This window comes from Babylonia areolata, chromosome 33 (genome assembly GCF_041734735.1).
Source record: "Babylonia areolata isolate BAREFJ2019XMU chromosome 33, ASM4173473v1, whole genome shotgun sequence".
Lineage (NCBI taxonomy): Eukaryota > Metazoa > Mollusca > Gastropoda > Neogastropoda > Buccinidae > Babylonia > Babylonia areolata.
The window spans coordinates 10,920,822-10,944,671 of NC_134908.1; the positions used below are offsets into that span (position 1 = coordinate 10,920,822).

At 41.7% G+C, this 23,850-nt stretch overlaps 2 protein-coding genes across 2 annotated transcripts in view; both read right to left on the reverse strand.

Annotated features, from left to right (window-relative positions):
• The window catches only part of LOC143276871 (uncharacterized), a 16,972-nt gene extending 12,718 nt beyond the window's left edge, over positions 1-4,254 (reverse strand). Inside the window, exon 1 of the mRNA XM_076581527.1 lies at positions 3,798-4,254. Coding sequence (XP_076437642.1) covers positions 3,798-4,254 — 457 coding nt within the window. The remainder of the gene's footprint in view (positions 1-3,797) is intronic.
• A 4,294-nt stretch (positions 4,255-8,548) lies between these two features.
• On the reverse strand, positions 8,549-23,459 carry LOC143276922 (E3 SUMO-protein ligase NSE2-like). Its single transcript, XM_076581591.1, has 6 exons — positions 23,180-23,459; positions 22,365-22,471; positions 20,394-20,541; positions 19,144-19,384; positions 16,357-16,484; positions 8,549-9,808 (listed from the first exon to the last, which is right to left on the reverse strand). Exons 1-6 carry the CDS (start codon positions 23,325-23,327, stop codon positions 9,795-9,797), a joined length of 786 nt encoding a protein of 261 aa, XP_076437706.1. The 5' UTR covers positions 23,328-23,459; the 3' UTR covers positions 8,549-9,794.
• Positions 23,460-23,850: the final 391 nt, after the last annotated feature.

Consider the following 23,850-nt stretch of genomic DNA (forward strand, 5'->3'; position numbering starts at 1 on the left):
TTAATTTTTATTTTTTTAAATTATTTTTTTAAGAGAACACTTATTTTTACAGATTGTTGATCACACTATTCTAGTTTGTCCTTTCTCTGTTCATCACCCTTTAATCCACCATCACCATCCCCACTTCACACACACACACGCACACAAACATAACTTGTCGAATACCACTTAAGTGAAAAGACATTAAATAAAATAAAAAAACCTGAAAAAAAGAACACACACACACACACACACACACACACACACACACACACACACACACACACTGACAGACACACACACACAATCTAAATCATTTCCCTCAAGTCCCTTCTCCCCCGCCTTTTGAGCAAAACGACCACCACTAAGACCGCCTTCTATATAATTACGCAATAGAGCCTATCTCAATGACTTTTCCTGTCATATTATCGGCAGCACATCTCATCGCTTGTGCTCTTCCTTTGAAGAGTCATTACATGATCATCATCGTAATCACCATCACCATTATCATAATCAGCAGCAGTAGTAGTAGCCTAGCCGAGTAGCAGCAGCAGCAGCAATGGTAGTAAGAGTAGAAGCGGTTGTAGTAGTAGCAGCAGCAGTAGTCGTAGTTCGTTAAGAAACGCCACGTACACATCCCTGGTAGATGCTTCTCATTTAAAAAACAACAACAAAAAACAAAACAAACAAGAGAGGCAAGGCCTTCAAGACTCACTTGTGATACACTTAAAAAAAAAAAAAATCTAATCGTTAAAATGTGTTCTGTATTTGTTATTATAAAGCTTCGCGTTAAAAAAAAAAAAAAAAAAAAGAAGAAAAAAAAAAGTCCTAACCAGATTCGAGCCCCGCGTGTTCGGGTGAGAAGAAACTGCCTTATCCATTACACTATCGTGGCTCCTTAACTAACGTTCTAAAATTTAACATTTGAACATACTTTTTTAAAGGGTGATAAATCAATTGCGGTATTCGCAGTGAGAACGCTGTTTAAATCATACTATTCTGGTGTATCTTGGGCATTCAAAAAAATCTTTAAGGGCAATAATAATAAAAAAAAAAAAAAAAAAATCTTTTTAATGGCTATCGCCGCAATCACACTGCAACATTTAGCCGTTTTCACGAGATCTAGATAGATGTACAAGTTTAGTTACACCTGCCGGGAATGTAGTATGACACGGTCGATTAAATTTCTCTTTTATGTTCATTCTAGTTTTATAGTTTTAAAGTTGATATGAAAATTTAGTATTTTGTTAAACTAATAACATGTAGAGCCAAGTACAAGTACTTCTAAACGTCGTAAGAAGTGAAAAGGACTTCATTTTGAGAAAAGTCAAGACTGGAAATTTTTTCGTTTCATCGTGATCACTTCAAGGGTATTAACTCGCATGGTTTACAATTTTTAACTGTGAATTCCGACTGATTCTGTGGATATTTTTATGGCAGTTTGGGGCATAATCCAGTAAGTGATGAGGCTTTCACAAATCTTTCTCTGAATAAATATTTAACGGTCTCCTTCTCCAACTTTCCATCACATGTTATCGTGTATTGTCGATTGAATATAGGACTGAACGGGCAGGTCAACAACTTGAAACAAAATGGCGTCGTTCGCGTTCGTGAAGAATATGAGCACGCGCTTTTAATGTGTATAAATATGTGTACGCAATTGATTTTTGCCCATGACCTTCAGGGCTCAGCCAACAGATCTGTAAAGTTCACTCGTCGTATTGATTTTAGTATTTTCCGAAAAAGACCACTTGGGCAAATGAACATAGTGAAAGCCCTGTACACTGAGAGTAAAACACACAAGCTTTTTATGTATTGAGTATAATTTCAAAATGTAATGTTTAAGATAAGAAAGATCAGTTTAAAGCAAATTAAGTATCTAGCATTAATTACAGAGTAATTTTCCTTTTTTACTATCTGCACCAAAAACGTTTGCAAAATAAATAAAACTTCCATGCTTAGCAAAAGAAGATCCTGTTTGAACAAAAAATGATAATAATGACTGCTCTTGTTGTTGTGTCAGAATATCAGATCAAAGTGCCATGTTTAGAGAATACAAAAAATATAAATATAACAGTTGAAATGCAGTTTGCGGCATATAATTAGGCTTCATTTTTGTGTGTGCCCATTCCAGAGGTGCAATATTGCTTTAAACAAGATGACTGGAAAGAACTGAATTGTTCCTATTTTTATGCCTAATTTGGTGTCAACTGACAAAGTATTTGCAGAGAAAATGTCAATGTTAAAGTTTACCACGGACACACAGACACACACACACAGACAACCGAACACTGGGTTAAAACATTGACTCACTTTGTTTACACAACTGAGTCAAAAACCCCAAACAACAAGAACCAATCATAACTAAGCTGGTCTCTTACTGAATTTTCATTGGGGGAGGTGTGCGGAGGGGGCAAAGTCAGACCGGATGTGAATGACGTCAAGTCAAAACGGACGTACATCATTTTGTTATGTCCCTTTTCAGTTGATATACTCAAAGATAGGATCTTTCAATAAATTACGTTTTTGAACGGTTACATGATGTTGCCAGTGATTACAATTACGAATAAAGAGCTGTCAATTAGAGACAGTAGACTTTGTCATGTGGGGGAAATAGAATCAGTAGACTTTGTCACATGGGGGAAATAGTAGACTTTGTCATATGAGGGAAATAGTCAGTAGACTTTGTCATATGAGGGAAATAGTCAGTAGACTTTGTCATATGGGGGAAATTGGTACTGACACACAGCTGTGTCATCACGTAGACCTATACATCACAAGCACACAGACAATAAGATATCAATTCTGATTAACATCACGCATGCTCACACACACATACACACAAAGGCACACATGAACACACACACACACACACGCCGTGACACGCTGTTATCTACTTGTGATGTTTTCAAGAACTAGACAGTGTAGCCTTTAAAAACGCAATGATAAATTTCACCAATAACCAACCCCTTTCGTCCCTTGAAAATCTTTTGAATATTTATTCGGGTTTGTTTTTGACTGGTTTAATCTAAGTCCATACTGTTTTATTAAACACGCTTTATTCTGTGAAGATGCGTATGAGATTTTTTATGTGTTCTCAGCCACGTTCTCATGCTCTTTTCAGCTCTTTCTCCATCTCCCCCTGACCTCCCCGCTTTTCTGTTTTGTTTGTTTCTGGTGTTTGTTTTGCTTGTTCACAACATTGCCAGAAGTACACACAAAATATATACATACATACATACAAACAGGTGCAGAGTATGTGGAGTGATGGCCTTGAGGTGACGCGTGCGCCTTGGAAGCGAGACTGAGAATCTGTACGCGCTGGTTCGAACCACGGCTCAATCGCCAATATTTTCTCCTCCTCCACTAGACCTTGAGTGGTGGTCTGGACGCTAGTCATTCGGATGAGACGATAAACCGAGGTCCCGGGTGAAGCATGCATTTAGCGCACGTAAAAGAACACACGGCGTCCCTGGCAAAATTCTGTAGAAAAATCCACTTCGATAGCAAAAACAAATACAACTGCACGAAGGAAAAAAAATATGGATGGCGCTGTCAGTGTAGCGACGCGCTCTCCCTGGGGAGAGCAGCGGCCCCAATTTCACACAGAGAAATCTGCTGTGAGAAAAAAGAGAAATACAATACAGTAATATATATATATATCCCTTATCTATATACACACAAACAAACATATATCTATGTGTGTGTCTGTGTGCACGCTCGCGCACAGAAGGCTGACAGACAGACTCTAGAGGTTTAACACGTACAGAGACAGAGCAACAACAAGAACTAAAAACCACACACACCAACAAACTCACCACCGACCGCTGAAAACGCAGACGGCGAAGCGGACCCCAAAGCAGACATCTCAGGCTGGAAAGATTCCTTCCACAACCCAGCCCCTTCCACCCACCTCTTCATCCACCCCGGGTAGCTCCATCCCAGATCTGCGCCGTCAGCACGCCCAACTAATGAGGAGCGTGCACCACCCGCACCCCAGAGGTTGCTGACGAAGTTCAACTCGTGTGAGGGCAGAAACGGAGCACTGTAGTTCCTCAACTGGTTCAGATCTCGACCTGTTGCCTGAAATGCGCTCCAGCGAAGGTTGTAAATGTGGTAAGGGAAGACATAACTGTTGCTGGTCGTAGCGGCTTCTGAAGGGTATGCAGGCAGCGGTATTCCGTTGTGGCTACACCCGTACCCGATGTAGTAGTGTGGTGGGGTGTTGAGCAGCAGATGAAAACCGGGGTGCGTTGGTTCGGTTGGGCGTAACATAATTCTGTTCGCACGATCTTGAAGTTATTTTTTCCCCTAATAAATATATATATATATATATATATATATATATATATATATATATATATATATATACTCGTATATATATATATCTCATCCTTTTTCTTTTTAAGGGGTGGGGCAGATTGAATTTTCGTACTTAAGAATACTAATCATTATTCAGTTTCATGAAAATTTACAGAGAACGTACTCAGAAGATCTGCCCCAAAGCTTTTGAAATAGACTAACCCCCCCCCCCTCCCCCCCAAAATCTTCTTTACTAAAATGACCGATAATCTATCATCATAAACTATTGAAACTACAAGGCAATTTCTCGCTGAAATCATTACCGAACTGATAAAATGGATCTAAAAATTCAGCTTCGGAAATAGGATTGCATACACAAAATCTTGTTTAAACAGTTTGCTAATTCTGTACAACTGTTAATAATATATATATATATATATATATAGTTTGTGTTAATCGGATCACGAAAAAAGCAAGACTATAAAGAAAAGCCTAACAAAAGATCAACCTGTTCGGTGTTTTTTTTGGTTTGTTTCTTTGTTTGATATGTACATCAGTTCATCTATCTGAATTGTATTTCTAAAATAATGTTAAACACCACTCACCTTAAAATATAATTGTTGATGAACCCTTGGGCACACTGAACTGCACTATTAAAAAATCAAGTCACTTAGCAATTTCATATAAGTTTAAAAGACAACAACACGAAAACATACACACACACACAAAGGCACATACATATATATAAAATGTCAATAAATTCTAGTCCGTCTCAGTAAAGTATTCTACAGAACAAACTTATGGCAGTTGAGGAATAACCCAATTCATTCTTTTCACGTTCAACTGTCGTCTGCCACTGAAAAGGGAAGCAAATCGCAACGCATCCGTCCAACTCACTGTCGTTTCGAGCTCAGCAGCCGTCAAGGGAGTGAAGTAACTCCCGAGTGGAATCCCATAAGTTATCACTTCCCGGGAATATTACAACCAACCAGAATTTCAGATGAGGAATATCACAGGGCACTTCCCATTCTTTGTGTTGCCACCCTCAATGGCCAAAGTCTTGAGCGTTAGACTCTTTGTCCTGTTTCGCCTAAACGCCGTCCCCTTTTCACCTATCCGGCCCCCCTACACCTCTCTCTCTCTGCTGTGACACACACATCAAAATGAAAAAAACAAAACAAAAAAAACAACAACCACCAAACAAAAAAACAACAACCACCAAACAAAAACAAACAAACAACCCCCCCCCCCCCCCCCCACACAAAAGAAACTGTGAAATTTCGTTTGTTTTCTAACACACATAAACACACACACACTTCACACACACGAGCAACCATGCATACGCGAATTGGGAAAAGGAGAACCAGGACCTCAAATTTAGTGAATGTCGACTGAATCAAGAATAGACAAATATATATATATATATATATGATTAAGAGAATTAGGAATAGGCAAATCAGGCTGACACCTGTATCACCAACTGCGCTTGGTGTATCCACTTTTAGATCAGTTATGCAATTCGCAGCTTGTCTCCTTTAGTTTAGGTCTCTGATTACACATGCAAGTAGACGGGACTCAATCGTCATTCAAGGGCCGACTGATAACTTAACGGAGACAACTTATTATTCAACCATTGCATAACAATTACACTGTGTACGACATGAATAAATGAACAGATGTTAACATAATACTACTCAGTGATATTTCAAAGTGCAAAATCTTCGCTGTCTGTAATAAAGACACAAAGATATCATTGGCAAAAAATAAATGAATGAATACAACATTTGATATTAACATGTAGCGCCTATCCTTGGTCGGAGACCAAGCTCAAAGGGTTTTTCTGGGTTTTTTGCACGACCGGTTGCCAACCTGGGTAGAGCCGTCTGACGGCTGCCACTGGGCACTCGTCGTTCGTTTCCTGTGTCATTCATTCAGGTTTCAGTCACGCACACATACACACTTACAGACATGTAACATTTTACATGTATGACAGTTTTGTTCACTTACCCCGCCATGTAGGCTGTCATACTCCGTTTTTGGGGGTGTGCATTCTGTGTATGTTCTTGTTTCTATGACCCACCGAACGCTGACATGGTTTGCAGGATTTTTAACGTGTTTACTTGATCTTTTACGTGCGTATACACACGAATGTTGTTCAGGCACTAGTAGGTCTGCACATGTGTTGGAACTGGGAGATCGGAAAAATCTCCACCCTTTACCCTCCAGGCGCCGTAACCGAGATTCGAACCTCAGAACCTCAGATTGAAAGTCAAATGCTTTAACCACTTGGCTATTGCGCCCGTCAATGATAGGAAGGATAGTAAGGATGCCCAATTATCAAGTCCACCGAAAATAGTCAAGACTTTCTCAAGGCCTGACTAAGCACGTTGGGTTATGCTGCTTCAAACACCATCCAAATACTCTAAAATTTATAAGCCTTGTGAATATACAACGTAAATCCAAACTCTTAAAACTTGCATGAATGGCATTGCAGCGCACTGATTTCAGCATGCACTTAGCTCACGTAAAAGAACCCACGGCAACAAAATGTTTGTCCCTGGCAAAATTCTGTCAAAAAATCCACTTCGACAGTAAAACAATACTTGCAGGAAGAAAAAAAAAAAGAGGAAAAAAGTGGCGCTGCACTCCAGCAAAGTGCTCTGTCCATGGGGAGAGCAGCTCTGATATCACACAAAGAAATCTGTTGTGAGAAGAGTAATACAACACAATACAATCCAATACACCTCTTGATCTTCACCACCACATCTTTTCCTCCAAAGAAACCATGTGCATGGGGATGATCAAGTACACTTGTTCAGTATCCTGTGATCAGCATCCTGTGAGTCATGTCACAGTTGGGCGCGGTATGTACAGAAACAAAATTACCCAGCCCACACCCATCCCATGAAAGAATCATCAGGAAATTGAACACTTGGAGATTAGTAACAGGAAGGTGATGGAGATGATGATGCCACAAAGGGAGGCACTGCACTGTGGCGATTTGCTCTCCCATGGAAGAGAAACCCAGACAAATTTCACACAGAGAAATCTGTTGTGACAAAAAAGAGTAATACAATAACATGTGACAATACAACGCTATATTATGCAATAAAATACAATGCGTTATGATGCAAAAAAATACGAGGCAATACAATACAATTCAACAGAACAAGAGTATGCCCTTGAAGCAGATCGATATCTTTCTGTTCAACTTCCCAACAGAACCAATGAGGAAACGTTCACTGTGTCGCATGACCTAAGGAAAACATGTAGGCCTGTGTCAAGACAAGTGTGTGTGTGTGTGTGTGCGTGTGTGTGTGTAAAGAGAGAGAGAGAGAGAGAAAGCATAGGGAGGAAGGTGGGTTGCAAAAAGGAGTGGGGGCGCTGGGATGCAGGGGGTTCGCAGTTTAGTCAGGACATGTAATCCACACCACTGATTAAACACAGCTATGGTGTCAGCAGTTCAACTACAACGCTTTAATGGGATTTTTTTTCTGTTTTTTTTTCTTTGTTGGTTGAGGGTGTGGTGGGTGATTCCAGGTTAAGCTGATACATACATTGTATCAAATTGTGTCACTTTCTTGTCACAAGAGGTTTCTGAGCATTTCTCTGTATGAAGATGGGGTTGCTTTGTGAAGAGAGAGCTGGTCGCTGTATGACAGTCAGTCCTGTCTGACTGAGGCATGGTGAGGCATCTGCTGTCCTGACTGTCTGGGCTAGAACTGGATTATAGTGGACAGTGTCTTGCCCAAGTTACATCGCTACTCTCTTGGCCAAGAGGGTTTTAGGACAGTTGGCATTGGGGATAGTCCCCAAAGGCCAGCTAGCCCCCAGGACAGCATCACGATGACTATGAGCCAGTGCAATCTTGTCCCCTGATTTCAGTCATAGTCCCACCCGCTTTGTTTCAGACCACCAGCAAGCAATGAGTTTGTCCACAACACAGCGTTATTTGTATATGATCTTTGACAATTTCTTTCTTTGCCACTTTCCAAGTTTGTAAACTATTATAAATAAGTAATAAGTACATATCTGTATATCACAGTATGCTCCATGTGTCTATCATCACAGTATATTACAGAATGGAAGAAAAAGGAAGAGGCGTTTGATTGGCTAAGAGCAGACTGAGCAAGACGGGTCATCTTTTCACTGTTAGCCGCGCGAAATTTGACCAAGCAGAGCAAACCGATAGGCCTAGTTTGCATCAGTTTGACATGATACAGTATACAACACCAAAAGAAAAAGCACACACAACTGCCAATACAAATGTCTTGTAAGATTATCAAAGTTTATTTTGGTTATCTTTATCACAAGGAAAACCGAGTAACTGTAAAAATCAACACTTCATGTCAGCATAAAAACAAAAAAGCGTACCAACAAACATCTTTACATATCTTTCTTAATCCACACTCACGCATATCCACAGACAACAAGGTTTTCACTTGCTGAAGCATTTCTCAGACACACACATACACACACTCAATACCACAGGGAGATCAAACGAACAGGACAGAATGAAAACTGTATATGTAACATTCCACACTTTGTGGAAGTTATGTGATACTTGCATTTAAAAGCACAGTTCCCACAGATGTGACAGAACAAGATTCCGTGCTCTTTTCAGACCAGGCTGAAAAATGTCCACACCAAACAAAAAACTGAAAAAAACCCAAAAATATCACTGATGTAAGAGATAGGTGGCTATCCTTTCGCACAGCTAAAGACGACATTTGTGCTAATTTTGCCGTTGGAAATGTTTTGAACACATGGCCTTTGTCACTGTGAATGGGTCTGCTCTGTGTGCTTCTCACACACATTCCTTTTCCTTGCCACTTTGGTTTGCCAACTCATTTTGCAGCCTTTCTAAATTTCTGTTAAACTGTGCCTAACCGAAGCAATGTATTTTTCCTGTTATCTTAACACAGTGACATTCCTATTGATTTTCTGAACAAATACTGAGAAATCGGGACGGTAGGCATGTATGTGAGTTTGTAGTGACATATGAATTTTCATTGTGTTTTTGAATGATTTTTTTCCTTTTGTTTCACAATCTCCTTTTTTCAATGTTGTTTATTTAGTCCCTCTTTTGGGCAAGGGCTGGATGTAAAAGAGCACGCACACTGCTTTCTCTGAAATCAGTTTCCAATTTCTGCAATTTGATGAAAGCTGGGAGTAAAGTATGTCTGAAAGTGGGAAAGTTCATTTCAATGGGACAGATTACAAGATGATATGGTCATTGTTTATGTGTTTTTAGTACCAATTTCATTGTTTGAATGGCTGTTTTATTTCCTTGTTTTAATGGCTGTTTGCATTCTAACTTTGAGGTAAAATACCACTGATGTTACTTTATACCCTCCATGCCTCAACAGGGCTCCAAGGATTAGATATTCAATATTCTTATTTATTGCCCTCACTAATTCAGAATTTGTCCTGTCCTGTCCTGTCCTGTCTCCTCACCCCAAACATAACAGTCACTCTCTGATGACCAGCACCGCACTTCTTGGGGATGATCCTCAGGCCTGCGTTCCTGCAACAGTATCATTGATGTCAATTGACAGTGTGTTACATCACTGATGTCAATTGACAGTGTGTTACATCATTGATGTCAGATACATCATTGATGCCAATTGACAGTGTGTTACATCACTGATGTCAATTGACAGTGTGTTACATCACTGATGTCAATTGACAGTGTGTTACATCATTGATGTCAGATGCATCATGATGTCAATTGACAGTGTGTTACATCATTGATGTCAGATACATCATTGATGTCAATTGACAGTGTGTTACATCACTGATGTCAGATACATCACTGATGTCAATTGACAGTGTGTTAATCACTGATGTCTGATACATCAGTGATGTCAATTGACAGTGTGTTACATCACTGATGTCAGATACATCATTGATGTCAATTGACAGTGTGATACATCACTGATGTCATTGACATACATCATTGATGTCAATTGACAGTGTGCATCACTGATGTCAGATACATCACTGATGTCAATTGACAGTGTGTTGACATCACTGATGTCATGATTACATCACTGATGTCAATTGACAGTGTGTTACATCACATCAATTGATGTTAATCACATCTGATCAGTGATGTCAATTGACATACATCACTGATGTCAGATACATCACTGATGTCAATTGACAGTGTGTTACATCATTGATGTCAGATGATCAGATCATTGATGTTGACACATTGATGTCAGATACATCATTGATGCCAATTGACAGTGTGTTACATCACTGATGTCAGATACATCACTGATGTCAATTGACAGTGTGTTAATCACTGATGTCTGATACATCAGTGATGTCAATTGACAGTGATGTCAATTGACATCACTGATGTCAGATACATCACTGATGTCAATTGACAGTGTGATACATCACTGATGTCAACTGATCATTGTGTGATACATCACTGATGTCAATTGACAGTGTGTTACATCAATGATGTCAGATACATCATTGATGTCAATTGATACATCAGTGATGTCAATTGACAGTGTGATACATCACTGATGTCAGATACATCACTGATGTCAATTGACAGTGTGATACATCACTGATGTCAGATACATCACTGATGTCAACTGACAGTGTGTTACATCACTGATGTCAATTGACAGTGTGTTACATCATTGATGTCAGATACATCAGTGATGTCAATTGACAGTGTGATACATCACTGATGTCAGATACATCACTGATGTCAATTGACAGTGTGATACATCACTGATGTCAGATACATCACTGATGTCAACTGACAGTGTGTTACATCACTGATGTCAATTGACAGTGTGCTGCATCACTGATGTCAGATACATCATTGATGTCAATTGACAGTGTGTTACATCACTGATGTCTGATACATCACTGATGTCAATTGACAGTGTGATACATCACTGATGTCTAATACATCAGTGATGTCAATTGACAGTGTGATACATCACTGATGTCAGATACATCACTGATGTCAATTGACAGTGTGTTACATCACTGATGTCAGATACATCACTGATGTCAATTGACAGTGTGTTAATCACTGATGTCTGATACATCACTGATGTCAATTGACAGTGTGATACATCACTGATGTCAGATACATCATTGATGTCAACTGACAGTGTGTTGCATCATTGATGTCAATTGACAGTGTGTTACATCATTGATGTCAGATACATCATTGATGTCAATTGACAGTGTGTTACATCACTGATGTCAGATACATCATTGATGTCAATTGACAGTGTGTTACATTACTGATGTCAATTGACAGTGTGTTGCATCATTGATGTCAGATACATCACTGATGTCAATTGACAGTGTGTTACATCACTGATGTCAATTGACATTGTGTTACATCACTGATGTCAAATACATCATTGATGTCAACTGACAGTGTGATACATCATTGATGTCAACTGACCGTGTTTCATCACTGATGTCAATTGAGTGTGTTACAGTATCACTGATGTCAACTGACAGTGTGTTACATCATTGATGTCAACTGACCGTGTTTCATCACTGATGTCAACTGAGTGTGTTACAGTATCACTGATGTCAACTGACAGTGTGTCAATTGACAGTCTGTGACATCACTGATGTCAACTGACAGTATGAAATCAAACTGAGTGTCTAGTCATTCAGATGAGATGATAGATGAACCAAGATCCTGTCTGCAGCATGCAACTGGCGCTCTGAAAAATAACCCATGGTAATGTAAGTGTTGCCCACTGGCAAAATTCTGAAGAAGAAATCAACTCTGACTGGTTCACAAACATGTGCATGGATTCAAGCACACTGACAAGCACATTGGTTTACCCTGCTGGTCAGGCATCCACCCAGCAAATATGGTGTCATGTATATGGATTTGTCCCAACGCACTGACACCACTTTGAGAAACTGAAAACTGATTATAATGAACACATATATATAGTGCCAGTCCTTGGTCAGAGACCAAGCTCCAAGCAGAGCAGTCATTTGCACAACAGGCTGCCCACCTGAGAAGAGCTGACTGAGGGAGCTGTGTTTAGGCACTTATCAGCCTGTGCTATTTAGTCAGGCTTCAGTCACACACACACACACACACACAAACACACACACACATGTATATTAGAGTGGATTTCACTACAAAATTTTACCGGGGACAACCCTCATTTTGCCTTGGGTACTTTCATGACTGCAACATGGTTTATCATGTCATCTGAATGACTAGCATCCAAATCACCACTCGAGGACCAGTGGTCTGAGAGAAAAGTGTGGTAAGTGTGGGATTCGATCCCATACACTCATTTTCTTGATTCCAAAGGTGGATGCATCACCTGTGTCAGCATATCTGACAGAGATCATCAGGATCAGACACACACACACACTCACAGTCACACACATGAACACTCAAATGCACATTCTGACACACAAACACATTGAGACATAGACGCAGACACACACATTAACACACACAGACACAATTTCACACACACACACACACACAGACACACACACACACATTAACACACACACACACAAATCAACACACACACACACACACACATCGGCACACACACAAAAACACATTAACCCTGCATGGTGCATGCACCTATTTGCGCTTACTTTTTTGCAAAACATACCGTAAGGGAGATAACTCCGTAATTTTAACACAGTCATGTTATTTAAAATTAATTTTAAATAGGAAAGGAAACTGTTCAATAAAAAAAATGTTTTTATGTGGCATGAATACTGATCTTGCTATATGACAAGTTTCAAGTTCCCATAAACCATTTTCTTGTAAAAAAAGAAAAAAAAAAAGAAAAGATTTTTCACTTACTGTTTTTGTTTTGTGCTGATTATTTTTGTATGCTTGCTTTTCTCTCCATCACATTTTCACATAAAACAACACAGAATATGAATGGCAGTGTCTTGTATTGATGCACTAATGTCTATGCCAAATATCTACAGGAAAGACAAGATATTCAGCAGATTACGTGCAGCTAAAAACAATTAAAAAAAAAAGGGGGGGTAGGGGAGCCGGGAAGGGAGAAAAGCGATGAATGGAACAATTCAAGTTTCATCTCATTATCAAAATAAAACAAAACAAAAGAAAAGGAAAAAAAAACTTGTGGTTCACTGGAGGAGCTGTGCATGGAACTGCGCAAAGCAAAGGCCTTTGCACAGGTGGACTTTGCACAGCACACAGCCATACACAGTTTGTACACCTCTTCCACTGGGGGCGCATCTACCTTCCTTTTGGCAGTGGACACAATTTTTTTTCTTCTGCCTATCATTCGGTTCACTGCATGCTCTGCTGGATCCAAAATGGCTCTTACAGCGAAAGACATGGGCTGCTGAACTTGTCGCTTGGCCACCACGTTCCCCTTCACCAAACCGTCAAAAAGGCCAAGACGAAAATACAGTGGGTCATGGAACTTGCTGCTCCTTGGTTCTGGCTGTGTGCTGTTCTGGAAAATGATGAAGGCATTCAGAAATGCTGCTTCCCTGAAAAACCAGAAGAGATACCTCCACCATTTTCTACACTGTCTTCCCAGACTGTACCATCCCTGTATCTGGTCGAACAAGTCGACGCCACCCATGTGGTTGTACGTCAGGATTGGCTGTGGGATGGCTTTCTCAATCCTGGGTCCTGCAGAACACACACACACAAGCAAACAATCCTTTTGAGTATATGTGTATGCACACATGCATGTGTGTGTGTATGTGTGAATATGTTATTGCTAAACTGACTTGAAATAAAGTGTGATCTGAAAAGAAATGAATGATGTGATCTAAAATGAAATGAATGTTGTATGCACTGCAAAAACAAACTGCATAGACCTACCTCTTCCTGACTGGCGCCTGGCAGTTCCGATCTCAGGCTGAACTCCTGTAGACAGCACAGTGACCGTGCGCTTGTCCTGCCACGCAGTTGCAACCAGAGGCCCATCCTGTCGCATCCGCACTTCACCTGGCTTCATCCTCTGGCTCTTCTTTGTTTTTTGGGTGAAGACCAGGTCCTTGGGCCAGCCCTTGCAGTTCACCCTACAGGTCCCACATGAGCAGGTCCTCTTCTGCAGCAACTCCTTCAGAAGTGTTGGGGAGGTGAAGAAATTGTCGAAACCCCCCCCAAAAAAAACCCTGGTGATTCTTTCCCAGGTAATTTCTTCTGACTGTCGTCACAACATGATGACCAAGCCCCCCTGTGGAAGGATTTGAAATAATAAATAACTGAGGCAGCACACATAGGTGCTTGTGCACTGACACTACACTTCACACACACAAATTTCACATACATAAGCAATTACTCACACACATCCACACACACACACATACACACAAGCAATTACACACACAAACACATACACACACACACAAAGCAATTACACACACACAATAAAAGAAAAAAGAGGGAACTTGCCTTTGGCAGTGGCCAGTCTTGCCAGTGTAGACATCAAAGTCAAGGAGGTAGCCATTCCTGGGGTCACAGCAGCACCAAACCTTGATTCCCCATGGTGTTGGCTTCTGACGTGTGTTCTGCTTGAAGTGGAGTCTCCCATTGAACTTCACCATTGCCTCATCAATGCTGATTTCTGTGCCTGGCTTGTAGTGTTCTGAGAATGTTTTTTTCACAATATCCAGCAGTGGGCCAATTTTGAAGAGGGGTTGACCATAAGGAATGAATTTTGTGCGGTCGTTCATATGTAAATATTGTCTGATTTTTGCATGGCGATTTTTGCTCATCAACGTTGAAATTGATGACACGTGAACTATTATCATCTGTGGACCAGTACATTCGCTGCCTGGGAAGTTTGAAGATCCCCATCATGACGGCAATCGCGATGTAAAGTCGTATTTCACTAGCGTTCGTAGGGCGCCATTTGGTGTCAACTTTCCCTTTCGCTTCCTGGATTTGTTCTGCATACAGGTTTGTTTCATCTGCCAAAGTCTGAAAGAACGACTCTGGCACAAGAAGATGAAAATAGTCCAGTGGCTGTGGAACTGGAAGCGTGTGTTTTGGCCCCACATCTTCACAAAATTCGTTAACATCAATGTTTTGGAAAGCATCAGACCATGTTCCATTAGGCTGTTCCTGGAAATCTTCTTCTTCTTCTTCCTCTGAACTTCGTTCATCATCTCAATGACTTCATCCCAGTCCATATCCAGGTCACTCTCGGCATCAGTTGGCTGCACTTTTATGAAGTCTTCTGCAGTAAATCCTTCAAAATCCGATTCTTCTTCATCACTGTTTCCCATAACAGAACTCCAGAAATTGACGCCAGCCATTTTGGGGATGCCGTTTCACTTGAAAACTCTAAAAATTTATATTTTCCGAACCAGTGCACAGATCAACTCGTGGTTTTTTTCAGCCGGAAATGGAAGCTGTAGAAAAAAAGAAAATCACATTCTCGCAAGATATGAGTTTTTGTGGTAAACATGGCAGCCCCCGAAAAATCGCCATGTGTCTGCTGGGCGACAGTGGGCGCCCGATGTGAAGGTGCCATGATTTTTTCAAGGCGCCTGACAGGCGCTAAATGTAAAAGTGAACACACACACACACACACACACAATCAACACACACACACTCACAGTCATACACACACAAGCACATTCACACACATGAACACTCAAATGCACTCAGACACACAAACACATTAACACTACCAGACACATAACACACACACAGACACATTAACACACACACACACACACATTAACACACACACACACACACACATTAACACACACACACACATCAACACACACACACAGGCACATATATATATTAATACACACACATCAACACACACACACACACAGACACATCAACACACACACACACAGACACATTAACACACACACACATCAACACACACGTCAACACACACACACACACACACAGACACATCAACACACACACATACAGACACATCAACACAGACACACATCAACACAGACACACACACACACACACATTAACACACACACACACAGACACATCAACACACACACACAGACACATCAACACACACACACACATACACACAGATGACACATTTTTACCTGAAGAGGAGGCAGAGGGCTGTCCGTGGCGTTTCTTTTTGTTCTGAATGTATCGTCTCATCTCCTTGTGTTCCTCCAGGTCTCGGGATGTGATGGGCTTGTTGTTGGTGCAGCCCCCCACTGGGCACCTTCAACACATCACACACACTTCACCTTCAGTTTCTCAAGGAGGCGTCACTGTGTTCACGCTATAACTGCCTGTCCACCGGCATAACTCAACTTGCTAGTCAGGCCTTGAGTGCATGCAATAAATCTGTGCACCTGTCAGAGTGGATTTCTCCTGAAGAATTTTGCCAAAGAATGACACTTTATATTGCCATACATTCTTTTTCACTGTACGAAGTGCATACTGCGCATGACATCTCGGTTTATCACCTAATCCGAATGACTAGTGTCCAGACGACAACTCCAGATCTTGCGGAGAGGAAGAAAATTCTGGTGAGTGTGGAATTCAATCCCATGCACTCAGATTATCTTAATTTCTAGATGAATGTATAATTACCTCAAGGCCACCAGTCCACTAATCAATTAAAGTCAATGCAATTCAATGACAGCCTTGCCAACTGCAAAGACCCATATATATGTATATCAGGACTGAAGAGATGAAATCACAGATCACCTAAGCCCCCTCCCCCCTCCCCTACCCCCCCCCCAAAAAAGAAATCACCAAAGCATGCTTATTTCACAAGACAAACTATATTTAGGCTGAAAACAGAGAAAAGCACAGAAACAACAGAGCACAAGAAAAACAACAAGAGCAGTCACATCACTGTGATTACAGTTAATAAACCCACAATACTGCTGTGGCTATGCATGGAGACTGGGGGTGAGCAACAAATGGTCAAAATGTTGTGCTTCCAATCTGATTACTGTTGTACCTCAGACTCACACACACACAAAATCATGACCCATCCGCGCTACCAACTTTAGAGACAACAACCATTTAAGCCTAGCTTAATTGTTCTTTACCTCACTCAGTACTGCCAGTTAGCTCCCCTGACTTTACCCACAGACAACCCATTTCTGATTTGTATCGGAAAGAATAAAATCGCCAAAAAACAAATGTTAGAATCTATGAACTGAAAAATGCCAAACTGATCAGTAACATATCATGTTAGTTGGGAACAAAATAAACTTCCTCCCTTCTAATCTATCATACAGCGAGATGATGAAATTATCCATATTTTTTGTTTGAAATTTGCACACACTGAAGGTTTGTAAACGAATCCAGGAAAGCACATAGAGTTTAAATTCAGAACGTTACATAGCCACAATAGGGCCCCTTCAACTAATTTTATTGTCTGCCTTGCTACTGAGAAGAAACTGGGTCAGACACCACTGTTGATACACACTGTTCACATGAACTAGTCATCGCGAAAAAAATTCTCCTGCTCATGAGCACAGCAACATGCTCTATATTTATTGGTTGCAGTGGAGAGTGGAAAGGTTAGTTAACTCTTTCATCACCAGTCAATTTAGAGTGCAAAATTCCCTTGTGCTATAAAGACAGAAAATATGGTGTCTGAGAATGGCTGGAGATTCCCACTATGATGTGTAGAAAATATGGCCTATCCTACCACCGAACATTAGGAGCAGTAGGTTCATGGATAAGAGACCCATGATGTGGTCACCCTTCAGTGACATGGGTCCTCTACCTGGCTGCTGCATAAATGGGAGTTGGCAGTGAAAGGGTTAAGATATTTTTAGCGTATAATATCATTATGGAGATTAGGTGCAACTCCAAAAATGAAAAACTATCTAAAGCCCCGATCAGGACCCTTTATCTGAAATGGGTGTAAACAGAAGGGCCCCGATCAGGCTCCTTCATCTGAACAGGGTGTAAACAGAAGGGCCTTGATCAGGCTCCTTCATCTGAAATGGGAGTAAACAGAAGGGCCTTGATCAGGCTCCTTCATCTGAAATGGGTGTAAACAGAAGGGCCCCGATCAGGACCCTTCATCTGAAATGGGTGTAAACAGAAGGGCCTTGATCAGGCTCCTTCATCTGAAATGGGTGTAAACAGAAGGGCCCCGATCAGGACCCTTCATCTGAAATGGGTGTAAACAGAAGGGCCTTGATCAGGCTCCTTCATCTGAAGTGGGTGTAAACAGAAGGGCCTTGATCAGGCTCCTTCATCTGAAATGGGTGTAAACAGAAGGGCTCTGATCAGGACCCTTCATCTGAAATGGGTGTAAACAGAAGGGCTCTGATCAGGACCCTTCATCTGAAATGGGTGTAAACAGAAGGGCCCCGATCAGGACCCTTCATCTGAAGTGGGTCTAAACAGAAGGGCTCCGATCAGGACCCTTCATCTGAAATGGTTGTAAACAGAAGGGCCCCGATCAGGACCCTTCATCTGAAGTGGGTCTAAACAGAAGGGCTCCGATCAGGACCCTTCATCTGAAGTGGGTCTAAACAGAAGGGCTCCGATCAGGACCCTTCATCTGGAATGGGTGTAAACAGAAGGGCTCCGATCAGGCTCCTTCATCTGAAATGGTTGTAAACAGAAGGGCTCCGATCAGGACCCTTCATCTGGAATGGGTGTAAACAGAAGGGCCCCGATCAGGACCCTTCATCTGGAATGGGTGTAAACAGAAGGGCTCCGATCAGGCTCCTTCATCTGGAGTGAGTTCATGATCTCCTGTGTAGCTTTGTTGGCATTTCTTTGAAGAAGGTTTATCTAAAACACAACCCGCACATCATAACACACTCACACCACCCCCACCACCACCCCCTCTCCCAATGATACCCACCCCCACCCCCCTCTACCCACCATTTAAAACTCACATGGCTTTCTTCCCACGCTGCTTGATGTGTTGCTGGATGCCGGCCCTGTCGTAGGTGTGTCGGCAGATGATGTTGCGCACAGGGTCCACCATCTCTTTACCTGTGTAGGGGCAACGCGTGTTCACCTGCTGCTGCGTCATCTCCACCTCCTCCTCCTCTTCCACCCCCTCCCTGCTGCCAGACGCAGCTGCCGAGGTCGCTGCAGCAGTGCCGCCAGCCCCGAGAGTGGTTGGTACAGTATCTGCTCATGGGATACAGAAATGGCTGGTGAGAGAGTCAGAAGAAAGTTTTCTTGCTCACAATCAAAGGTTTCAACTCACTATTTTTCAGTGGTTTCACACCATCTCCTGGAAGAAAGTTTCCTCATTCAGAATCAGAGGAGGGGCAGTAGTGGCATTGTGTGGGTGGGGTGGAGCGGTGGGGGGAAGAGACACACATGCAGAATATGAGAGTGGATAAGAGGGGGAGAAGGAGAAATAGAGAGGGGGGATGAGGGACAGAGGGAGAGGGAGGGGGAACAGCCTGAAAGAGATGAGGAGGGGAGAATACCTTTGGCTTGAGCAAAAATATTACTATCAAACTTTCTTCTATTTTTTGAAAACTGTTTCTTCTCCCATCTCTACTTCTGTTCCTTCTTTGTACCTTCTGCATTTTCTGACACTTTCTCTAAACGGTCTGACCTCAGAACTGGTACTGAACTTTAAAAAGTACTTAATACTCAAATTAAATTTGATCTGTGATCATAATTTCGATGAAAGCAAGCATTAACCATGAGTATGGTTTATTTGGTTCCAAGAATTAATTTTCTGTTGATAATGCATTTTTTCACTGGACACAGTGGTTTGGAGAAAAAGACTGATCAAAACACGAACAGAAGAATGATTTACATTGAATTTTGTAACAAGTTAATGGGGTGCTGATGAAGTATACATCGCACAATGCCCATTCAACTGAAAAATCTGTCTGATTAATATTTAACTGGTGCAATAACATAACATGTACGATCATTGGCAATATGTTACAAGCAGCTAATCAAGCCTGCAGTTATAAAAATATAGATATGATTTTCACAATTTCAGGGATAATAGTAAGTGACTGTCATGAACTTTGACCTTACCCAATTTTCTTGCAATCACACAACCTTCGTACATGATTAGTGTGTTACTGCATATGCCATGTAATAATGTTTCTCAAAGTAAAATAATCAGCTACTGTGTTACCTGAATACCTGTAATGTGCTGCTGTGTTACCTGGGTTCTGGCTGTCCCAGATCTTCTGTAGTAGTTCCTGGTACTTGTCGTGTTCTTTCAGCGCCTCGTCGTCATTGTTGTTGCTGAGTTCAGCCACCTCGCTCTGCAGCATCCGCACCAGTGCCCCCTCCTCCTCACAATCTGCCCCCTGGAACATTCCATGACAGTGCTGATATTGCCCCCTCCTCCTCACAAACGGCCCCCTGGAACATTCCATGACAGTGCTGATATTGCCCCCTCCTCCTCACAAACTGCCCCTGGAACATTCCATGACAGTGCTGATATTGCCCCCTCCTCCTCACAAACTGCCCCCTGGAACATTCCATGACAGTGCTGATATTGCCCCCTCCTCCTCACAAACTGCCCCCTGGAACATTCCATGACAGTGCTGATATTGCCCCCTCCTCCTCACAAACTGCCCCCTGGAACATTCCATGACAGTGCTGATATTGCCCCCTCCTCCTCACAAACTGCCCCCTGGAACATTCCATGACAGTGCTGATATTGCCCCCTCTTCCTCACAATCTGCCCCCTGGAACATTCCATGACAGTGCTGATATTGCCCCCTCCTCCTCACAAACTGCCCCCTGGAACATTCCATGACAGTGCTGATATTGCCCCCTCCGCCTCACAAACTGCCCCCTGGAACATTCCATGACAGTGCTGATATTGCCCCCTCCTCCTCACAAACTGCCCCCGGAACATTCTATGACAGTACTGACATTGCCCCCTCCTCCTCACAAACTGCCCCCTGGAACATTCCATGACAGTGCCGATAGTGCCCCCTCCTCCTCACAATCTGACCCCTGGAACATCCCATGACTGTGCTGATGCTGAAGAAAACCTATATTAAAGACTGAGTAAAAGGTGCCTGACATCCCACTTGGTTAAGTCAGTGAAATTCCAAGACCTCAGGCTCAAGTCAAAATAACATGTTGCTGGTCAAGACAGTTCAGTGTGTACAATTGCTAACTTTCTTTTTTTTTTTTCTAACATAAGGTTGGTGTGTTGGAGGGGAGGGAGGGGGTAGACATCGGCAATACTCAAATCAAGGAAAGAAAATAATCCTTGAAATGAGTCTGTTGTTTGTACTAACTTGACACATTTCCGGTTTGTCACTCAGTACAAGGAAGGAGAGGGAGAGGCAGAACAAGAGATGGAAGGGCAACACCCCAGAATGGACAGGCCCCAGCCTGAGGGATGCCCTGAGAGAGACGAGGCACAGGGAGAAATGAAGAGAACTGGTTGCAGATCATGGGTAGTGCCCCAATGGTTGTAAGATAGTAGATGAACAAAGTGTTACTTATTCACTTACTAAATTTATATTAGTTTTTTTTTTCTTCAAAAGCATTTATCTCTCGAAGAACACAGCTGTAGCCAAATTAGCATAAGTTATGTGCACACATTTTTGTGTCTCTGGAAACATTTTCTTTCATTGAGTGCATATCTTGTTTCTAAAAGTTATACAAATCTTAAAATAAAAAACCTTTAAAAGCTGTAGGAACCCTGTAGTGTATATAAAAAAAAAATCTAGAAATGTAGTGGTGGTATAATCAATATAATGTAAAACATCCACACAGGAAGAGAGAGACTGTGTACACATGATTGAATCCAACACTCAGCAGTATTTTCTCCCCCTCCACTAGACCTTGATAGCAGTCATTCAGATGGAATGATAAACTGAGGTTGGGTGCATAGCATGCTCTTAACACATGTATAAGAACCAACAGCAATAAAAGAGTTGTCCCTGGCAAATTTCCATAGAAAAACCCACTAAGTTACAAAAACATACACACTTGCTGGCAGAAAAAAACAAAAAACAACAACAAAAAAGTGTGGTTCTGCACTGTAGTGACTTGCTCTCCCCTAGAAGAGCAGCCAGGATTTCAAACCTGTGCTGACATCTGTTGTGACAATGGTTACACAAGTCATGGGCAGAAAACAATGTACTGGGCAGCACACACAGCCCACCTCTTCCATGACGTTAGAGGCAGCAGTCATGAAGTTGTTCATGTCTCTCTCCATCTGCAGGTAGCTCAGCATGATCGTTCTCAGCTGTTTGGCTTGCCCCTCATCCCCTGCACGCAGCCAGCACCTCAACTTTTCTTCTTCATACTACTACTGCTAAAAATAATAACATGTCAGTCAAGACACAGCACACATAAAAGACCCAATGACGCATGGGTCGACACACACATGACAGACACACACAAACACACAAGCAGACATGGAACAGATATTTGTCCACAGAATAGAGTGCCTTAACTCATTCAGCCCTGCACCCATGCATTGCTCTGGTGTCAAAATTTGTCTCATCAAAACCATTTTCATGTTTCTACACACACACATATTCATATATACATCAACTGCGGGGGAGGGGGTGGTGGTTGGGTGGTGGTGGTGGTGGTGGTGGTGGTGGTGGTGGTGGTGGTGGTGTGTGTGTGTGTGTGTGTGTGTGACTAAGAGTAAATTGACTTTTGTTATACAAAATTCTGGAGAAAAATTCATTTTGATATTGATTCAAATATACTAGCAGGTAGCAAAAAGATGGCTCTGCAATGCAGCGACGCACTCTTCCTGATGTAGAGCTGCTGATTTTCGCAAAGAAAAATCTATTGTGACAAAATGATAAGACAGTATGAACATTTTTCTCATTTATGTTTTGTAATACTAACGGTATTAACTGGCTTTTGTATATTTGTGATAATCAGCTTAATTTCTTACGTTTCGAAAAAGAAAGAAACGACAATCTTGGCAGTGGGAGAAGCTCAAACAAAAAGTGATACCTTTGCCGTGCTCCGCCATATCAGCTGAAACTTCCAAAACGTGGTCCATCCCCACGTTGAAGTACGATTTCACTTGCCGCATGATGTGTAACGATTGTTCAGCACCACGAAAACTTCCTGAACTTGAAGCGCCGGCTCCACGGGGCATGATTTCTGGATGTATTAGATTTGTACACAGTAACTTGAAGACATAGAACCAACTGGCCCAATCAAAGCAAAGTTGTGATTGAAAGTTCAATGTTGTTGTCTTTGGTCCCGCGCGTAACCTTCCGGAATTGGATGAAGGGGTGTAACTCTAAAAGATTGAATTTACGATTGGGTCTACTTGATTGACTTATCAGTTGAACACCGGAGGATCAGCTGGCACGTTACGGAGGCCCCTTGAAATCAACTGTGATGGTGAAGTTTGGACAAATATATATTTTTTCGAGTCGGGGTACGTTGCGAAGTCGTTTTGTTCACTTTTCAAAAAATGAAACATTATTTGCATGTTTCGTTTTGTTTTTCATATATGTGACTGGGGTTTTGCCCACTTTTCATAATCATGATGGGTTTAGATTTTGTCCGTTTGGGCTTTGTCCGTTTTCCATATCAAACATATATACGCTGTTACTGAGGTGGTGAGTGCTGTTGAGTGGTATGGGTTACCTCCATGGATGGCATGTTTTCAG

Coding starts and splice junctions, on each gene's coding strand:
- LOC143276922 (XM_076581591.1), bottom strand. CDS start 23,327: ATGCCCCGTGGAGCCGGCGCTTCAAGTTCAGGAAGTTTTCGTGGTGCT. Junction 22,472..23,179: donor TATGGCGGAGCACGGCAAAG/GTATCACTTTTT, acceptor GGCTGCGTGCAG/GGGATGAGGGGCAAGCCAAA. Junction 16,485..19,143: donor CAGCGTGGGAAGAAAGCCAT/GTGAGTTTTAAA, acceptor GATGTGTTGAAG/GTGCCCAGTGGGGGGCTGCA.